The 21,602-nt window shown below is 42.3% G+C and overlaps 1 protein-coding gene across 1 annotated transcript in view; it reads left to right on the plus strand.

Annotated features, from left to right (window-relative positions):
* Window positions 1-303: 303 nt before the first annotated feature.
* The window catches only part of SRSF6 (serine and arginine rich splicing factor 6), a 54,707-nt gene continuing 33,408 nt past the window's right edge, over window positions 304-21,602 (plus strand). The window contains exons 1-4 of the mRNA XM_033963106.1: window positions 304-577; window positions 5,653-5,816; window positions 7,894-8,012; window positions 17,079-17,281. Of these exons, the coding sequence (XP_033818997.1) occupies window positions 471-577; window positions 5,653-5,816; window positions 7,894-8,012; window positions 17,079-17,281 (593 nt within the window). The 5' untranslated portion in view covers window positions 304-470. The remainder of the gene's footprint in view (window positions 578-5,652; window positions 5,817-7,893; window positions 8,013-17,078; window positions 17,282-21,602) is intronic.

Consider the following 21,602-nt stretch of genomic DNA (forward strand, 5'->3'; position numbering starts at 1 on the left):
GGCATTATGACATCACAATCTCAGCTCTAGAATGTTGCTACCTAGGATTTTAAAGTGTTCGAGGCTTGTGCAGATGAGAACGGAGCTTAGGCATTGGTGGAATGAGGCATTATGACATCACAATCTCAGCTCTAGAATGTTGCTACTTAGGATTTTAGTGTTTGAGGTAGTAGTAGTGAAAACTATATTTTCAAACGTAAACAAGTGGACGTCCTGAGCTGCTCTGCGCGTTGACGTCACGGCGACGCGGCAGTGGCGTCTCCCCGCCCCTCGCTCGCCGTGCCCTTTAAAGAGCGCCGTGCGCCATTGTGTCCCCCCTCAGGCCGCAGTGGAAGAGGAGGGAGGAGGAGCCAATCTGTTGCGCGACCAGCTCCGACGAAAGGCCCGAGAAAGTCCGCGCCGCCGTCACCCCCCCTCTCCCAGAGTTTCCGGGACATTAAACCGCTCCGCCAGGTCGAAGGCACAGCACGATGCCGCGCGTCTACATCGGGAGGCTCAGCTACCACGTCCGGGAGAAAGACATCCAGCGCTTCTTCGGCGGCTACGGCAAGCTCCTCGAGGTGGACCTGAAGAACGGGTAGGTTTGTGGCCGTTGGGAGGGAGGGAAGGGGGGGGCGCGTGCCTTTAGGCGGGCCGCTGCGTAGTGGCTTTGGCGCGAGGCCTGTATTGCCGCGAGCGCGCGCGCGCCACGAAAGACGTCGTATCCTTCCGGAGCGCGAAAGCCGCGTGCGGCGCAAAACAACCCGCCTGCGCTCGAGAGCGGGCGCGAGCCTTAGGGCTTTTTTTTTGTTGTTGTTCTTCGCCTCCTCCTCCCCCCCAAAAAAAAAAAACAACAAAAACGTAGCCTTAGCAGGCCGCGGGGCCTCAAACTAGGCACGCGCGAGAAATGACCCCCCCCCCCCACCGAGTGCAGACAAACAGTGGGTTGTTTTGCAGCTTCCTGCCACCTGTTTTCAGCGGGGGAGGGGGGACGGCGGTGGCTGCGTCTCGTGGCCAGGGGGAGCGCGAGACGGTAAGATGGCCGCTGCGAGCGGCTGGGCCGGCGAAGGCCACGTGGGGGCCGGAGTGCGCAGCCGTATTGGAACCGCTGGGGGGAGGGAGGGGTGCGTGTCGCTCTAGTCACGGCTGTTGACCGCCTGGTTAGCAACATCCGGGCACTGGAGGGTGGATCGTGACGTCTCTTTCTTAAAGATGGCCTTTGGGGTCTTGATCACGCATTCGAAGCGGTTTACGTATACAGTATATGGCAGTGGTCTGAAGCTGCAATTTTGAGACCCTCGGTAGGATTATCATAATCCCAAAAGTAAAATAGCAAAATTGTCATTTCTTTAATAAGACATTAAACTATTTTAGATAAGAGTATAGATGAAAACAAGGGGGCTATAGGGCTAAATCAAGATAACATGACAGGTCATTGACCTGATGGGCCGCCGCGGGTTCGGACTGCTGGGCGCGATGGACCTCTGGTCTGACCCAGCGGAGGCAAGTTCTTATGTAAATGCTAGGAAATTTTTCTTTACTCAACGTGTGGTAGACACCTGGAATGCGCTTCCAGAGGACGTAATAGGGCAGAGTACGGTATTGGGGTTCAAGAAAGGATTGGACATTTTCCTACTAGAAAAGGGGATAGAAGGGTATAGATAGAAGAGTACTGTGCAGGTCCTGGACCTCTTGGGCCGCCACGTGAGCGGACTGCTGGGCGCGATGGACCTCGGGTCTGACCCAGCGGAGGCAATGCTTATGTTCTTCTGAGGCCCTCCAAGTACCTACAGATCCAAAATGCGGCCCTGCAAAGGGTTTCAGTGAGACCACTGGTATATGGGTATTTTTGTATCTGGGGCAAATTCAGTAACTACAAGAAGGAGCAGCGCTGGAGTTCAATCCCACAACCTCAGGGTGCTGAGGCAGTAGCTCTACCACTGGGCCGTTCCTCACCTTTAGTTAGTTTTGAGCTCGGCGTTTCATCTTTTGCATTTATGGGTAAAATAGTAATCAGGGCTGTGGATCAGTAGCTAAATCCTTCGACTCAGTTTCTGGTACCCACGACTCCTACTCCATGTACCCAAAATTTGTCTGTGATTCCTTGACTCCAACTCCACAGCCCAGGGAGTAACGTACTTGGGGATAGATCACTTTTCCATAATTGGCTCTGGGGGTCCTCAAGCACGGTGGGGGGAGACTTGATCACACATGTATACATTATATGGGTATATTGTACCTGAGGCAAAGGAGGACTAAGTGACTGCAACAAAGAGCAGCACTGGGGTTCAATCCCACAATCTCAGGGTGCTGAGGCAGTAGCTCTGCCACTGGCCATTCCTCACCTTTAGTTTTGTGCTCAGCGTCTCCTCTTTTGTGTTTGTGGGTAAAGGAGTAATGTGCTTGGGATAGACCACTTTTCCATAATTGGCTCTGGGGGTCTTTAAGCAGTCCCCGATATTGAACAAACTGACTGTCCATCAAGATGTCATTTCCATTGGGTTTAGCACCCTTGATAACACTTAAATTGATGGGATTTTTTTTTAGATGACATTTTATTTCTAAAATTTATAGCCTTATAAACTAGGTGGGTTACAATACACACATGAAATCATTCTGCTTTTCATAAATATTCTAGTGGTTTGAGCTCTGCTGAATACAGAGAATAAGATGGCTTGTGCTTATAGGCTGTTTTTCAAAACTAAATATTCAATTGATTTTTTTCCCCCTTTGGTTATTTTGAGGGGCTGCTGAAAAGTTAGACCAACCAAGAAGAGATTGCTTTTTGTTTCAGTGATATGAAATAAAAAGGGTCAAAAGTGTAGAATAACTTGTTTTATGGCTCTGTCATTCTCTTATTGGTTAGGCTGAGAACTTTGCAGCTAACCCTCATTAATCAGATTGGAACAAATATAGGACTTGTGAGTGTTCAGAATTCTATGTAAAATTTAATGCACTGTAGGAAATGTCATAGTTCAAGGTGCAAACAGTCATGAGACCTCTGTTTCTCCTTTCTTGGTCTAAAAAAATTAGATCACTATTAAGAAAAGCAGTGCCTTCAGAAAACTACTAAAAACTTACCTATTCAACAAACACGACTCCTATTTAATCCCTTCACCTCACATAACCCCGGCCCCACCCCCAACCCCTTCCTCCCACACCTGATTCCCCCTTGACCCTCTCTCTACTTCCCTTGTCTAGTTCGATCTAAGCCGCAATTTTCAGTTAAACTGTTGTACATCTTCCTTTCATTGCAGACTACTGTAAATTGTGGTAACTTCATTGCTGACTGTTGTAAATTGAAAATTGTTGTAATCTACTGTAAATCTGCTGGTAATTTGTTTGTAAATCTGCTTGTAACATGTTGTAAATAAGCTTGTCAATGCAGATCATTTGTTAATTGTTGTAAACCGCCTAGAACTCGATGGGTATGGCGGTATATAAGAATAAAGTTATTATTATTATTAAGTATAGCAGACTTTTCAAGCAGATGCTTTCATGTTAAAATTTCCTCATTTGGGTAGTATCTAGAATGAAATATAGTTGCCTATCATTTTAGAAGTGCTTCATAATGTGTCTAGCTTTTTTCCTTAAACTTGTGCTTAAAAATTTTATTACCTCTGCTAAACCTTAAATTTAGGTGGAGTAAAATAGGTCATAATAAATGTTACCACTTTTGCAGTGTAGTGTGAGGCAGAAGGCAGACTTCAGGGAACTGAAATAGGAAACGGAGCCTTAACTCAAGCCAATTACTGCTTAGTCATGGGTTATTCCATGTCAAGTGGTCTAGGGCTCCACACTTCACCATCACAGATTTTGATGGAACTTTGTGAGCTGAATCTTACATGACCTATCCGAACTGTGGTGAAGTTTAAGATCTACCAGTGGAGTACTTGTGGAGATATAGCTGTTTGATACCATACCACAATCATGTACAGTATATCTGCAAAAGTTTTGCAAATTTGAGTCGATTTCCTTGGTTATATAAGCAAAACAAGTGAACTTGGAAATCTTATACAACTTTTTTACAATCTATTCAATGGAACTAATACATATTGCTGGTTAGATTGTGGTAGGATGCCTTCTGCTGCCTACAATTGGGATGCTGTTTATAGAATTGACCCTTTATTTTTGGCATTGTTTGCTGGTGTTGAAACCAAAACCATCTTTTTAATGGGGTTTGCATGCTCTTTCTTAGTGTTAATTTTCTAGCTAACACTTTTGTATACCAAATTTGACATTAAAAAAAAAAAAAAATCACAAAATTTAATGAAATTGTATATTTGAGAAGTCATGTCTCAAAATAGACAACATTTTACAGGAGATTCTTAATTACAGGAGCCACAGAAAGCTAAACTTTGACATTTTTATAGCACGTCCATTTTTTCAACCCTCGGTGTCAAAGTCCCTCCTCGAGGGCCGGAATCCAGTCGGGTTTTCTGGATTTCCCCAATGAATATGCATTGAAAGCAGTGCATGCAAATAGATCTCATGCAGATTCATTGGGGAAATCCTGAAAACCCGACTGGATTCTGGCCCTCGAGGACCGACTTTGACACCTGTGCAAGAGCTTTTTATGTACATCAGTTTAAAAAATGAAAATCTGCAAAAAAAGTTGTACAGTATGCCGATTGGCAAGTATATAACAAAGGCAATATTTTTGAGATTGTAAAAAAAATTGTGCAAGGATACTGTACATATATGTATCGCAGTTAATCTACAATTAAACTTTACCAAGTTCAGTTTGTCATGCAAGATTTCAGCATGCAAAAATCCTGTGATGGTGAGGTGGGGCAGTTTTCTAAAATTAGACCATTTAACATGGAATGACCCTATGTGATCTCTTGTACATAAGAACATAGGAATTGCCGCTGCTGGGTCAGACCACTGGTCCATCGTGCCCAGCAGTCCACTCACGCTGTGTCCCTTAGGTCAAAGGCCAGTGCCCTAACTGAGACCAGCCCTACCTGCATATATTCCGGTTCAACAGGAACTTGTCTAACTTAGTCTTGAATCCCTGGAGGATGTTTTCCCCTATAACAGCCTTTTCTGGGTGAAGAACTTCCTTACGTTTGTACAGAATCTATCCCCTTTTAACTTTAGAGTGCCCTCTCATTTACCCTACCTTGGAGAGGGTGAACAACCTGTATCTACTAAGTCTATTCCCTTCAGTATCTTGTCTGGTGGAGGTCCAAACTCTTTGCTGGAGGGCAGTCGTTTATCCTTGAGCCCCTTTGTACTATCTGATTAAGGCTTCCTTGCTGTAGTTTCTCTTCCAGCCTAAGGGAGATGACATTGCCCCACACAACTTACTCACTCCTCTCATACATGGCATCAGAGTTGTAAACAGTTTCCCCAATGCAAGCTGGGAAAAATACACCTCATGAGTTTGATAATAGACATCTCATTTTCATTGGTAACTCCAAGATGTTACGTTGAGGCACAATGTATATTTTCTCTTCCCAGAGAGCTCCACAGTCTAAACATGAGCCACTTCACCCTCTTACTGCAGTTGCATTACCAGATTTGAGCTCTGGCTTCCCTGATTTTTGGGCTGCAACTCTAATCGCATAAGTACTTAAGATTCCTCTGGTTTGATATACTACTTTCTGTTCAAGGGGTGAAGTATAATACCTAGTTTAACTTTGTAAATCATTTACTTTTTACTTTAAGGTATGGGTTTGTTGAATTTGAAGACTCCAGAGATGCAGATGATGCAGTTTATGAGCTCAATGGGAAAGAACTCTGTGGCGAGCGGGTGATTGTAGAGCACGCAAGGGGTCCTCGCAGAGACCGTGACACATATAGTAGTAGTAGCTACAGCAGTAGTAGTCGCAGTAAGTATGGTCTGTTTGGTGTAACTTTTTCTTATGCAATTTATATGGTGTATTGAAAAGATTAAAGGCTTGCATATAGTTTTACTTTGCATTCAGAAGTACACATGGCAATGATCAACCTGATCATTTAAAGGCTCTCCTGTTCAGCAGGAGAACAATTTGGCATGTTTTCATTGAGGCTGAATATAGAAAAAGGATACTGCAGTTCTAGTTGCAGAGGGGGCCGCTTTGAAACTTTTGACATTCGGCATTTGCCATGTGTACTATAGCAAAATACAACTGCAGTTTTCAGAGGAGAAAATGGAGGTAAATGAATTTTTTTTTAAAATATATAATTGCTCACATCACCAAAGTCAAAGTCTTAACAGTTCAACTTATACCTGTTGTACCCAAACAGTACATCTGGCACTAAACTGAGCGTATATATAACCTTGTTTTGCAAGTTAATTTGGGCTGTCACTGTTTTCATAATTGCATTATAGTGCTGAAGCTCAGCAGAATACTTGTTCTAAGTCACCACAGACGAGATGGCATTTCTTTTCTTTGAAGCAACAAACTACTTTGTGCAGTTTGTTCAAAGGGATTACCTCAAACTGTACAAGGTAATGCAAATATCCTCCCCCAAATCCCACAGCATCCGTTACGTGTAAAGCACTAGAACATTTTAGGATTCCTATCTCCAAGCTGGGAATGTCAGCTTGTAGCTGAGTAGTTGGTCGTACAATAATGGTGTAGTGTTGGATAAAAGCTAATCAGCTAAATAACATTAGTAATTACTTATCAGACTTTAAATTAAATAGCAGAAGAAAGGTTTTACTACTAATGCTGCTGGATGTTGCATATTGGATATTTCATTGTCTTGATTAAGGGCCATCGTTTCCCCTTATACGAACACCCCATAGAATTAGTGGGGTAAGAGGTATTTTGAGGCTTTGGAAGAGTGCTGGAATAACCATGGTTGAGAATTGGAGACAGCTGTTTTAGTTCTAAACATAGTCGTGCTTTAGACCCTGAAGATAGGAGAGCTATCTTCTGTTTGCAGAATTAAAACTGGAGTTGTTTTCCGTAGAGTAGAGTATCCAGACTGTGCCCGTTGCCCTGCTATGACAAGTGTTAAGTATATACTAACTGGTGTTCATATAAACGGAATGTGGCCTTTGCTATGATTGATACTAGTGGAGAGGGGCACACTTATACTATGGTGAGCTTTCTTGAAACGAAATCCTGCTTATTTAGACTTGATTGTTGGTGCCTCTGCCCTGTATAAATCATAAATTACCATTTACAGTTGAAAGCTAAAACTTGCTAATAGTTCTGTAGGTAGCCTTTCTGACTTCATTATAAATTAATGTGTTAATTTGTAAGGGGTGAGGCTTGGCTTGCTAGGGATAGGAAAAAAGGATGAATGTCTAAATTTAAATATGTAAATGTTCTGACTTGTATTTTTTAATGTTGCATGTTGAATTCCAAATTTTTAACAAGTCCTTGATGTTTCAATTTGAAAGTGACCAGTGGGGCTGAGGCTGAGTCCACTGAGACTAAGATGACTGCCTTTCCTGATTGGCCTTGGCTTTTCCATACACTGTGACCCTTGCCCTATGACCTTTTGGCTGACCTTACCGGAAGCCATGATGACAGCAGCCTTTTGCCATTAGACGCAGGGTGATGGTGAGGATTCCAAGGGTTAGACAAAACTGGTTAATCTGAACTAGGTGACTGTTATCTTGCGTGGTGGTGTGGCCACCAAAAACCTCCTACTGTGATGTAAGTACTTAGAGTAACTAGTAACTTTTGTAAAATATAGAAATGCATGTAATTAAGTTTTATATTTTACAATGTCCTGTAAAATAATAAAGCAAGGTAAACAAGCAGTCACATCTAACATTGTAGGAAAAAAAAAATCAATTTTGCTCTTTAATACAATATTTTAGGCAAAGTCACAGTATATTGGAGGTTCATTAAGTCCTACTCTTAATGACAAGTCTTTTTTTTAAAGATACATAACTTTTAATGTTAGGTGCATTTTTTTTTATTGACAGCGTAAATCTAAAGTTTATTTTCTTTGTATACTATAAAGGTAGCTATAGAAGTCAGCAGCAGAGATCCGGAAGAGACAAATATGGACCACCTGTTAGAACAGAGTACAGACTGGTTGTCGAAAACCTCTCCAGCCGCTGTAGCTGGCAAGACCTGAAGGTACGTACGTACAAGGAATTTCTGTGACTCTGAACTCTATGAAGAAGGGAACATTTGAAACTCGGGCAGTAGGCTTTATTTTTCTTTGCTGGGAAGAAAAATGCATTTACTGACTGGTACCAAGAGCCTTGACCATATTTGGCACTGGTAATCATTTATGTTTAGCAGCCTGTGCCGATGCTTCCTGTCACTAGGCCAGATGCTGATGAGGCAGGGTTGGCATTTTGAGAAATTGCCATCTGCCTTATCTCCTCTCCATCACTTCAAATAGCCAGGACCAGAAGAGGATCCTCAAAATGAGGATACTGGCACCTTATTTAAAATATTCATAATCAAAATTTGGAGGCCCCTGCTTTAAAGATGGTATTCTATGGTTACAAAGGAGATGTTGGCACTAGTACAAAAACGCAGCATTTAATATAGTGTTGGAATGGAAATTTATACAGAAAGGGCTAGGTCTGAAGATGCATGGTTTCCTTAGTTATAGGTATAGGTGTGAGCAAGAGAATGTAACAGTATACGTGAAGTTGTTTTCAGTGTTAACAGTAATTTTTTATTCTAAATAATGGAGCTTGCAGTTCTCTAAAGCTAACATTGCCGACTTGAAATGGTCTTAAAATTTTATTGTTTATCAAGCAGCTAAGATTTGAAATACTGTTTGTGGTTTTCAAGTCTGTTTCCTTTAAGTCTAATGCTATTCTACTTAATTGTGTACTTTCTAACAATTCTGTCACCTCAAACTTGATGCAGGCAGCTTCAGGCTCTCTCCACTTGGTCTAACCATGGCTTCAGTTAGTCAAAGGATAGCAAATTTAGAAGTTTGGGACTGACTGGCACTTAGCCAAAGTGACTACCAGAGTTCTGCAGGGGTGGAACCTCTGTATAGGAGCCTGTTTACATCAGATCAGTTTTGTGACGGAGCCAATTAGAAGGGGTATATGACACTTTCTACCAGTCGGGTTCCTTTCTAGAAGATACAGGTCTTCCATTTTCTTTGACTCTAGTATTTAAAGATTTGTCATCTGGAGAAAACTTAAATCAGAATTTTTACTCCAGAACAAAATTTATAACCAACTCTGACAATAGTGGTCACCTGCTATGGTGTAGCTAAGGAGCATCATCGACCTATATAACCGTATCCAGATTTGTATCTGCTGTTATAACCATCTTAGTTTTCCTGGGAGATCTTCATTTATCAGCTGCTCTTGCTTGGTACAGGTGCCCTGAAATAGGCAGATTTCTTAGTTTGGTATTGGGCTTTGGTTTAGTCCACATGCACTTTCTTCTAGGAAAACTGACCCGTGGCTTCACTGTGCTTTTTATAGAAGAGCTTAGAACTTATTTGTCTCCATCTGCTGGTTGACTGCCATACCCCATGAGTTCTGGACTGGTCTGGTTCAACTCAAAGAAAAATAGCAGTTTGTTTATTTATATTCTGGCCTTTCCCAGGGTGGGTTACAAATTTACACACACAACTATAACAAAACATCAACAAATACTCCCACAATACAAAACAGGAAATGTAAACCATAAAATACATAGGCGGCCAGCACCTTTTCTCCTTTTCATTAGTAAGTCTCAAGACCTTATTTCGTCTGACAGAAAAGATGCTGCTTCAATGTTTTTTAAAATTTCTGTATATTCTGCTGTCGTTGAATATACTCAGGAAGATTATTCCATTCCCTAGGCCCTATACAAGGGAATACACAGTTTCAACTGCCTTACAGATGGAGTTTATACTCCAATTGTTCTGCGGATCGAAGGGGACATGGCGAAACAATTCATCTGTTGGAGCCAGTTTGAGCCTTCAAGGCTAATCTTCTATTAAGCCTTACAGGATAGTATCTCTGATCTTTCTGTTGTCTTAAAAGTGCAGTGGTTTTAAGGCTTCTAGTCTGGATGAATCAAGGAGATCACCTCAGGCTACACCAGAGTTTGCAAGTTAAAAGGCCAATTAAAGCACAAGAGTTCTTACAGGCAAGTTTAATCTTCCAGAGGATACTGGTATAATGATGCCCTTGTATCTATTACACCTGTTTTTCTCAAGTGTCAGTGGCATATGCAGGTCTGGGGATGGGTTAATGCTTTGGGTTTAGGACTTAAAGCTGTCAAGACTTTTTCAGTTCTGTGTAGAGGTTGGTTAATTTTGTCTGGATTGATTTGGTGGGGGGGATTTTGGCTTTCTTGTAAAATTTCTTTCCTTGAGTGTTGTCATAATCCAGAACACACCCCTGGAAACAATGACAAGTTGTGGGTTTTCAGTCTGACAAAACTCAGAAAGCTAAAATGAGTATGTTGTAGCCAGCTTTAAAGGTGGTTCTCTTGGTGTGTATGGCATTAATTCTTGGGTTAACAACCATGATTTGATTTGTTTGCCCCAGCTTGGGCTTCAGTATAGGATGCTGACGAGCTGAAGTCGGGGCTAAGCTGTTTCTGGCTCCTGCTGACAAGGGACAAAGCACTTGTCTGGTGGGACCAAAGGAAAGGAAATTAACAAGTCCAGGTTTCCAGTATTCATTCAGCAGAAGATATGCAGAGTCCAAGGAGAAATCAGTGCAAGTGACTACTATAGTCTCTTGCCATCAATGAATATGTAAATTGGGACAGATTCTTAGACTGCTTAATTACAGCTCTAGTTATTTGTCCCTAAATATCAAGAATTGGGTGACATTCTAATCCTGTAAACATGGCCTTTGCTTTATCCTATATAATAAAACCCTAGAGCGTGCATGCGCTCTTGAAATTTCGTGATCCCTGCTGCTGTGATTTCTGATCCGTAGCCGCCAATCCGGCGGCAGGGAACATTTTAGCCACTCCCCTCCTCCTGCCCTCACTCACCATGGAAGCCAGGCAAGCTCTCTCCCTGCCGCGTCCTCAGCAGGGACCACACCTCCCACCCTAACTCGCTGCTGCTGATTCTGATCCTCCTCTAAAGAGCAGCCTGCATCAGAGGGACGTGCTACCGAGGTTGGAGAGCGGCCTGCGAGGTTTGCTAAAGCTGGTCACCATCGCAGGCTGCTCTTTACAGGAGGATCAGCCACCACGGGGATCGTGAGAAGAGCCGCCGGTACTTTGAAACTTAGAAAAAAGCAGCAGGCCAGCCCGTGGGAAGGGGGAGGGGCCGAACGGAGCAGGACAGCTCACGGTAAGAGATGGGGGTGGGGGAAATGCTGCTACTACTTCACAGGGATCTGGAGGGGAAGGGAAAAATCACTGCTGCTTCTGCAAAGGAAAGTGGGGGGGGGAGAAGGGAATGGGGGGTGGGGGAAAATGCTGCTACTACTTCACAGGGACCTGGAGGGGAAGGGAAATACTGCTGCTGCTTCTGCAAAGGAAAGTTGGGGGGGGGGGGGGAGAGACAGACAGAAAGAAAGACAGACACAGGGTGCCAGAGAGAGAAAAATAGCAGGAGGGAAAGAGACAGAAAAAGGGAGAGACATAAAGAAAGAAAGACAGACGGGCATATATTCTAGCACCCATTAATGTAACCGGCTTAAACACTAGTTAAAAATATAAAACCTTTACTATTAGTTGCTGCAAGAATAAGGCTGTATAATCTCCATGCAGGTATCTTTTGGAACTTTGAATACTGTTTCAGGAACCCACAATTTACAAAAGGACATACCCAATTTAAAGATGAGGCCACCAAATAATACGTGACTTGAAATATAAGCTATTCAAGTCAACACATTGTTCCTTAGCCTTTATCTGCCATCATGTTTCTGTGCATGTGGGATCTCTGAGAGAATTGTTACTGCGGATGGGCAGACTAGATGGGCCATTTGGCCTTTATCTGCCATCATGTTTGTTTCTAACCACTTCTCGTGAAATTTCTTGTAGAGGGCCTCATTAGCATTTTTTGCTCCACCTCCCATCCAATTCCTCAGTTGTCTCAAGATGGTAGAAGCCTGGCGGGAAAGGAGTGCTGTTGTCGCCCGAGCCAGTGGCTTCAGGTTCATTGGGAAAACTTTGAGAAGGCAGCAACAAGAGATGACGTCTGAGGGAGGCCTGCTAGAGATGCTGGCATGGAGCAGAAGCATGGCAGATCTCCCCGGGCTGGATACCACAGTGATCCCTGACTGTAGAGCTCCTCCCCCTCAGCTGCAGAGCACCAGCTCCCCACAGGGGGTCAGGGTACACTAATGTGGGTGGCGGTTCCTGATCCGGAGGCTTGTGTGGAAAAATCAGTGGGCCTGGCTTTTCCTTGATTGCAGAATGGATCATCAAAGGATTCTGCACATATACAAATTCCTGAGAAGGGAGTTGGACTCCAGCAGAGGCAATTGGGAAGAAAGACTGGTGAGCACACTGAAACTTTACAAGAACACTCGATCAAAATAAAGCTTTCAGATATTTCAACAGATAGAGAAGTAGCTAAATCTCAACATTAGCTTCAGTGGCACTTTTACCAGATAAAATGTGCATTTTGAAAATGTTTAAATAAAGGATTTTGTGGTTTCAAGATCCAGATACTGTATTTCCAGACGTTTCTCAGGACACAAGTGAAGATATCAGTTTTTGCTTTTGAAACCAGGAGGAACTTATTTTGAGATCCATGCAAATGGATATCAATCCTTGAAATATGTTCTTTGAACCTTCTCACCTAACTGCTTTTATGTCCATGACTTGAAATGTGTTCTTTGAACCTTCTCACCTAACTGCTTTTATGTCCATGAAATGCCTTGGAGTATGAAATTTAGAGCTTTGTTGATACTCTGGGAACCAGGCGTTGGATATAATTTGCCTTTTTCTTTTCTTGATCTAAATACCTTAATTCTGCTCTAAGTAATCTTGTATCTAAAATGGTGGACTTGAGTGTCTATTTCTTTATCGTTTTGTTCCTTGGATATGAATTGAACTGCCTTTTCTGTACAAGATATTTTTGCTTGATAAGATGAATGAAACTTTAAGATAAAAAAAAGAAAAAAATGGTAGCTCTTTGCTGCTCTTTTCCAATTAAATTTGGGTTTTGCTTACTGTTTGAGGCTTTTTGGCACTGCAGAGAACCTAATCTTGGGGCATCTCTGCCTGTGGGAGAGTGCAGACTCTTTAAGGTCAAGGATCTGCTTCCAAGGGACAGTCTGCTTTGCAGTGCACCCACTTGGACAGCCTTTATTAACAATTTGGGGACTCAGGAACTGATCCTGTGGGAGCAAGGCTTGCCCCAGATTTTGGCTTGAGTGACTTCATGGCGGTTTTTCCAGGATTTTGAGCCCTTGCCTCCAGCAACCTGGTCTTACTGACTCTTCATTAGATCCAAAATGGGGATACAGGTTACTGAATCGAGTCCTTTGTATATAGTTTTTAAAGCAGATTGTAGGTTTGTTTCCTTCTTGTGGGCTGAATGAATACAGGCTTTTAGGTTCTCAAATTTCACCAGACCCTGTAGCCTTTAATTTGAACTCTGAGCTTGCCCAGGGTTGCATTAATGCAGATTCAAGAGACATCAGTTTGACATTGGCTGGTGTCTCAAAACTTTTTTAGCTCTGGCACACTAAACGGAGCAAATGTTTATTTTGTGGAACATTATTATTGATATTAGAAAATTGCAAAACCAACAAAACATTTGAGTCTTTAAAATATAAATTTGTCTGAGTTGAAAATCCAAATTTGCAAAGATAAAATACAAACTAACACAACCTGGATTGCTTTGTTGCTCAAGTTAGGATAAGTACTGCTTAAACTAAAATTACTTGCCAATTTTCAAGGACCAATCACATCAAAGAACAAGGCTCTTGCATTCGCAACATACATGTCATCTATTCTAGTGTATATTTAGAAGGGAATTTTAAAATAGTAAAATTCTGAAATCTTAGGGCATACCACTGTACCATGTGGCACACCAATTGAGAGACACTTCTAGGCTGAGATCACAGAATCTAGTGCTCTTTCTGTGTCATTGAGTCTTCCTCATGAGAAGCCCAGTAGACTTTTTGAAGACTTAAAACTTGTTTCATATTAGTCTTTAGTGTTGCCTCTATTGGATGGTCTTTCAGTCTAGTTTTTAATAAAGGGGTTAACCTTCCAATTTTTTCCATATCAAACTTTTCAACTTTTGGCATGAATGAATGGTCTCGCATCAGTATAGCAATTTTAAACCAGGCTTGTCCAAATTTAGTCTTCACTATCTACAAACAGACCAGATAATATTTTTAAAAAGTGGCTTAACTTTTACTTATAAAACATAACGCAATAGAGCCCAAGAACCAAATTAATCTTGGGCAATTTTGCTTACAAAGTTCTTAAAGAGTAGAACAGTGCCATAAACATTCTGCTGAGCCACCAACAAAGCATTCAAAGCGAGAACTCTGCATTGGATTTTTCTTGGGTTTTTTTGACTGACTTAATTCAAGAGTTGGGAAACTACTTGTTTGAAGTGGATACATACTAAACATAGTCAAGAAATTTGTACTACCTCCTTACAATATAGGTTCCATGTGTTGCCTGCTCCCTGCTTGGAGCTCTTGTCACCCATACATCAGAGCATTCTCTTCTGTTTCAGAACAAACTGAATGTAAAATAGAACTTGCTCTTTAGATGGTCTTGAATAGTTTGAGATCTTTTGTTATTTATGCTCCAGTGAGAGATTGGAGAAACTGGGCCTCTTCTCCCTTGAAAAGAGGAGACAAGAGTGGACATGATCGAAACATTCAAAATACTGAAGGGAATAGACTTGGCAGATAAAGACAGATTGTTCACCCTCTCCAAGGTAGGAAGAACGAGAGGGTACTCTCTAAAATTGAAAGGCGATAGATTCCGTACGAACGTAAGGAAGTTCTTCACCCAACTAGAACGCTCTTCCAGAGTGTTATAGTAGAAAACACCCTCCAGGGATTCAAGACAAAGTTGGACACATTCCTGCTAAACTGGAATGTACGCAGGTGAGGCTGGAATCATTTAGAGCACTGGTCTTTGACCACCATTCAAACCTGGTTTTCCTCAAACAAGAACTGAAATTTGGTCTTCATTGCTATTGATATCACTGGTCAATCAGTTTGAATGATACCACTTGCAGGAATTCCAGAAATTTATACTTCCTGCCATGTAGTAAAGCTTAATGCTGATTGGCTGCAAAAATATCACGTCTGATTTGTTGTAAATGCACTGCTGATTGGTGAATTTCAGTTCAATTTTCACACAAACTCTTATGCCCGTTACCAAAATCATTCTTATCAATTTGATATAACCGAATAGTTGGTTATCAAGAAGTTATCAGAAATTACAATTTAAACTAACTGAACATAACTTAACTGAATCTCAAATGACTAAATACTTGGAGGAATTTCACCATGTGATGCAGGACTTTTGTACTACTACTACTACAATGTCTCTCAGTTACTCATTCACAGATGCGGCTCAGTGTGAGTCTTTAACATTCCAAGAGACAGAATGTTGGGGGAGTCCTTGTGCGAATCAAGTAAGAAACTGCTAGATTTGGAGCACCGCTTGGTAATCTCACAAAAGGGAAAGCCAAAGGAGATCCATGAATGCATGATTGCAGTTTATGGTGAGTCTTTCCCATCCTACAAAGTAAAATTTTGGAGCAAGCAGTTGTAAATGGGGTAGAATCCATTGAAGATAACCTTCAATGCATGGCTTGTAGAAGCAATTTCCACAGAAATGTGCAAGAAAGTAGAGGATTTAATTTGTCAGATGAATTAAGGTTTCCCGAATAGCTGTAGAAATGGGCATCGACAGGTACAGTTCAGAGAACAATTCATGAACAACATTGGACATGCCAACTTTTCAAGATGGGTTTCAAGAATGCTGACACCATGTCAGGCCATGAGGCTCCAGTGCTGTCAGGAGAACCTGGAGATGCTCTGAAGACCAAGTGAATTTTTTAAAAATCCATTTGACTAGAGATGAGACTTGGGTCATTACTGAGATACTGAGTCCAAAACAGTCAATGTAGTGGAAGTTAAAGACAGAAAAATCTGCAGGCAAAGTCATGTCAACTGTCTTCTGGGATGAAGGACTTTTGCTTCTGGAATTTATGCCACAAAACAACCAGGGAGCTACACAAACACAATGATCACTTTGCAGGAGTCTATCAAGGAGAAAAGACAAGGAAAAATCACAGCAGATATGCTACTTCATGGCAATGTGCCAGTGCACATATCATGACAATCGCAGGCTGCCTTCTAAGAATGTGGGTTTCAACAGCTGAAGCATCCACCCTACAGTCTTAACCTAGCTCCCTTGGATTATTTCCTGTTCCGAGTGAAGAAATATCTCCATGGACAGCAGTTTTCAAGTGAAGACAAATCTGATGTCCTGGTTTGAAGGTAACAGAAGAACTCTTTTCAGTGGTTTAGGGAAAAATGGATGAAGTGTACAGAGCTATCACAGGACTATATTGAAAAATAAAACTTAACTCTTTCCTATCGAGGTAGATAAATTATTGAATGCTCCTCATATCTGTCTTATTCAATCTAGAGCTTTGAATAGTATGGATAGAAATGTAGAAAACTCTTGATTTTGGGGGGGTGTTTATTTCAGAAAATTCTGGAAATTTGGTTCCATATGTAGTTTTATTGCTTATGAATGAACTATGTAACACGTTACAGAATTCCAAACCCCTATTTGTTCTGTTTTTTAAACTAGATTGTAAGCTCTGGGATTCTTATGTGTTAATGTACAACGCTGCGTACATCTAGCAGTGCTATAGAAATAAGTCGTAGTTAATAACTTTGCTGGAACTCTTGTGAATCAGTATAAATCTAAGATTTGAGCCCCTTATTACTGACACTTCAATAACTTTTTTTTATATTTATTCATTTTCAAATATTACAACAAGTGTATAATAATCAATCAAAGATTTTTAACTAATCACTTGACAATCTCATTTATATTCCTCCAAATATATAAATATAAAAGAATCCCACCCCACCCACCCATATATTAATAATTAACAATTATTATCATTCATAATCCCACCCCCTATATCTTATCCAATACTAAGGTGTTTAAGATGTCTGATCATTAGAATAAATAATCAATGGCCCCCAAATCTTTTTAAACTTATGCTATGCAACACTTCAATAACTTTCATTTTTTGTTTAGGACTTCATGAGGCAAGCTGGTGAAGTGACCTATGCAGATGCTCACAAGGAACGAACAAATGAAGGAGTCATTGAGTTCCGATCATACTCTGATATGAGACGTGCCCTTGATAAACTAGATGGCACAGAGATAAATGGCAGAAAGATCAGGCTAGTTGAGGACAAGCCACGTAACAGACGGTCTTACTCAGAAAGTAGATCAAGGTAAGTCAGTATACTTGTATGGTTCTAAAATTGTGCTTTAGGACTCCTGAGTATGCTGAACTTCATTACCACTATGGACAAACTGATTTACTTAGATCCTTTTCTTTGATATCAAATTAAGTTAATCACCAAGGTGGCTTGTCATAGCTCACATACTATATATAATTAGTGTTTAAGCCCGTTACATTAACAGGTGCTAGAGTAAATGTCTTTTTTTTTCTGTCTCTCTCTCCTTGGACGCTGTCTGTCATTATTTCTGGCTGTGTCTCTCCCTGGCCCCCTGTCTGTTTGTCTTTCTTTCTGTCTCCCTGCCTGCCTGTATTTCTCTATTGCGCAATGCCTGCCTGTCTCTCCATGGCCCCCCTTCCTATGTCCATAGTGCCTCCTTCCTATGTCTTTGGTGCCCCTTCCTATGTCCACAATACCCCCAGTGCCTCCTTCCCATGTCAGTGTCCGCCCTCTCTGTTCATATGGCATCTTCTTCCTTTTCCCTTGGTCTGGCATACCTTCCTTCTTCCCCTCCATGCCGTGCCATCTCTTCTTCCCTCCAAGCTATTCTCTCCCCCTCTGCTCCCTTTCCACCTTGAACTTCATTGGGCAGCAGCATTGACAATTCATTGTTTTTGCTGGCTTCAGGTCTTCTTCTCTGGCGGGTCCTGTCTTCATGAAAACAGGAAGTAGGCAGGACCCACCAGAGAGGAAGGCCTGAAACCGGCAACAGCAGCGAATTATAAACGCTGCTGCTGCTGCCCAAAGAAGCCAGGCCTTGAAGCACCCGAGGCAGACCCCTTCTCTCCCCTCCCAGCCCAACCCCCGCTGACTCTCCTATCTCTTCCTCCCATGCGACCCTCCCAACGAGTGACCTTAACAACAAACCTCCCTCCAGCGTTGGCAGCCACAGCACACTAAACAGGCTGCTTCGCAGTTTTCTCCTGCCGGTGAGTCCCTTTTGTCATCAGTGACATGGCAGAGGGACTCACTAGCAGGAGAAGGCCGCGAAGCAGCTTGTTTAGTGTGCTGTGGCTGCCAACGCTGGAGGGAAGTTTAAGGTCATCTCGCTGGGAGGGAGAGATAGGAGGGTCAGCGGGTCCCAGAGTGAGGATGCTGCCACTTAGTGAGGGGAGCAGTCAAAGTGCGCATGCGCACTCTTGCCAGCCACGGACCGACGGATCACGGAACATGGCGGTAAGAGTGCGCATGCGCACATAGGATTTTATTATAAGATTGTACAGTTTAGAAAGTTTCCAGTGTAGTAGGTGAGACATTCTAGACATGTGGGTTATCTTCCAGTGGCCGTATGCAGAAGAAATCCACTCCAATTTTTTTTTTGTGATCTTGGAGATTATGCTACGATTGCGCAGTTTACACTTCAGGAGCATCTTTGCAAATTATGCCAACTGCTGAGCAAGTTGTAAATAGATATGACAAACACTGTTTGAAATGTCTGTATGCAAAAGCCAGAAAATGAAAAGATAGATATAGGCATCTCTGAAACCTGGTGGAAGGAAGATAACCGATGGGACACTGTCATAACGGGGTACAAATTATATCGTAGTGATAGGGTGGATTGAATTGGTGGAGGTGTAGCGTTGTGTTAAGGAGGTCCTTGAATCAAACTGACTCAGAAATGCATCTTAGAATCTCTATGGATATAAATTCCATGCGTAAGGAGGGGAAAAAGGATAGTGATAGGAGTGTACTACTGTCTGCCTGACCAGGATGAACAGACAGATGCTGAAATGTCAGAAATTAGGGAGGCTAACAAACTGGGTAACCAGTAATAATGGGTGATCTCAACTACCTCGATACTGACTGGGCAAATGTATCGAGGTATGCTAGGGAGAAAAAATTCCTTTATGAAATCAAGGACTGCTTTATGGAGCAGCTGGTTCAGAACCGACACAAGGTGAATCAATTCTGGATCTAGTTGTTAGGCCCGGGTGTAATCTAAGGAAATTCATGCATTCTATTACCTCTTATCCTTTGCCTCTCATTCCAGAGCTTCCTTTCAAATGAGAGACTTGGACTCGTGCATTAAAACCACATAGGTATTTAAATGTCTTTCATGTCTCCCCTCTCCCGCCTTTCCTCTAATGTGTGTGTGTATATACACACACATTAGAGGAGAGGGGAGACATGAAAGACACATTTAAATACCTATATAACTTTAATGCACGAGTCCAAGTCTCTCATTTGAAAGGATATATAGATATACGGTGAAAAGGGAACAGGATGCTAGGAATGGTTAAAAAGGGGATCACGAACAGATCGGAGAGGGTTATCATGCCGCTGTACAGGGCCATAGTGCACCCTCACCTGGAGTACTGCGTCAAGCACTGGTCGCTGTACATGATAAAGGACATGGTACTACTCGAAAGGGTACAGAGAAGAGCGACTTAAGATGGTTAAGGGGTTGGAGGAACTGCCGTATAGCGAAAAATTAGAGAAATTGGGCCTCTTCTCCCTCAGAGGAGATTGAGAGGGGACACGATCGAAACATTCAAGGTACTGAAGGGAATAGACTTGGTAGCTAAGGACAGGTTGTTCACCTTCTCCAAGGTAGGGAGAACGAGAGGACACTCTCTAAAGTTGAAAGGGGATAGATTCCATACAATCGTAAGGAATTTCTTCTTCACCCAGGGTGGTAGAAAACTGGAACGCTCTTCCGGAATCTATTAATAGGGGAAAACAACCCTCCAGGGATTCAAGACAAAGTTAGACAAGTTCCTGCTGAACAAGGACATAGGTTATTGAACAAGTTGAAATCGCTAGGTTACAAAGTAGAAATGGTATGTCGAGAAAACAAACGAGGGGGTGGCCTAGCGATTCTAGTAAAAAACAATCTCAACCTAAAAGTGCTACACAAACAATCAACCCCTCACTTAGACCTTCTTGCATGCCAACTATCCGACAACACACTCACAGGCACCTTGAACTGTCTACTATGCTACATCACTCCAGGAAAATGGAACACCTCAAAACACGATCTTGAAGAATTCTTATTCCAGAACTCTCTATCCTCCTCATACAACTTGCTCCTAGGAGACATTAATCTCCACCTCGAAGACCACACATCCAAACAAGCAAACGAAATACTCTCATACCTCGACGCCCTATCCTTCCAGGTCCTCAATCCGGAACCCACGCACAATAAAGGCCACCAACTTGACATAGCAGCATTCACACCTCATAACCTACACTCCCCAAATATTCACATCACCAATGGTACATGGCATCCCTCTCTATGGTCAGACCACCATAAATACACCTTCACTATCAACTGGCCTCAAAATAACACAAAATCTATGCCCCCAAAATCAACCTTCAAATCTAGACAGAAAATTGAACCAGCCACATTCTGGGACAAAGTGGACCCAGCACTTGACCCCATAGACCCTCCAGACTTCGCAAAACACTGGCGCTCCCTAAGCGAAACAACCTTGAATGAGCTAGCCCCAGAAAAAACCAAACATAGAACCTGCAGACCATCAGACAAGTGGTTCGACTCAGAACTCCACCTACTAAAAAGGCATTGCAGACAACTTGAAAGATCTTGGAGAAAAAAGAGAAACGACCAAACCAAAGCCGCTTGGAGAACCCAAATCAAACTATATAACAACAAACTTAAGGAAAAGCGCAAAACATACTACACTAAACTAATTGGCACAAACAACCCCGACACAAAAACACTCTTCAACTTAGTAAAAAAACTTACAGACACAAACCCATACCTTGCCACTCAAGGCAACAAAACCCCAACAGCTTCCCAACTAGCTGATCATTTCAAACTCAAGATCATCAAAATCAGAACTACCTTCAACAACTCAACTACCATACTCAACGAGTTAATAACTACCCCCACAACAGAAGAAGCCATAACAGCAGACAGAACATGGACCACCTTCCCAACTCTACAATGGCCGGAACTGAACCGACTATATAAAAAATACAGCCACACCTCATGCGACTTGAACAACTGCCCATCGTATCTACTCACAAATGCCTCCCCTAAATTCAAAACCAGCCTCATGCAGTGGATACAAAGCACTCTCTTAGAAGGCCAATTCCCACAAGATCTAGGAGAGATCATAATCACACCCATACTGAAAGACCAAAAAGGTCCTGTAGACACACCTACCAACTACAGACCGATCGCTTCTATCCCACTCTATGTCAAGCTGATTGAAGGACTCGTGGCTCAATACCTCTCTAACTACCTAGCAGACCACAATATACTTCACACATCCCAATCAGGATTTAGATCTTACCACAGCACGGAAACTCTACTAGCAACACTACTGGACATAGCCCGACAACACCT

Source organism: Geotrypetes seraphini, chromosome 11 (genome assembly GCF_902459505.1).
Source record: "Geotrypetes seraphini chromosome 11, aGeoSer1.1, whole genome shotgun sequence".
Taxonomy (NCBI): Eukaryota; Metazoa; Chordata; class Amphibia; order Gymnophiona; family Dermophiidae; genus Geotrypetes; species Geotrypetes seraphini.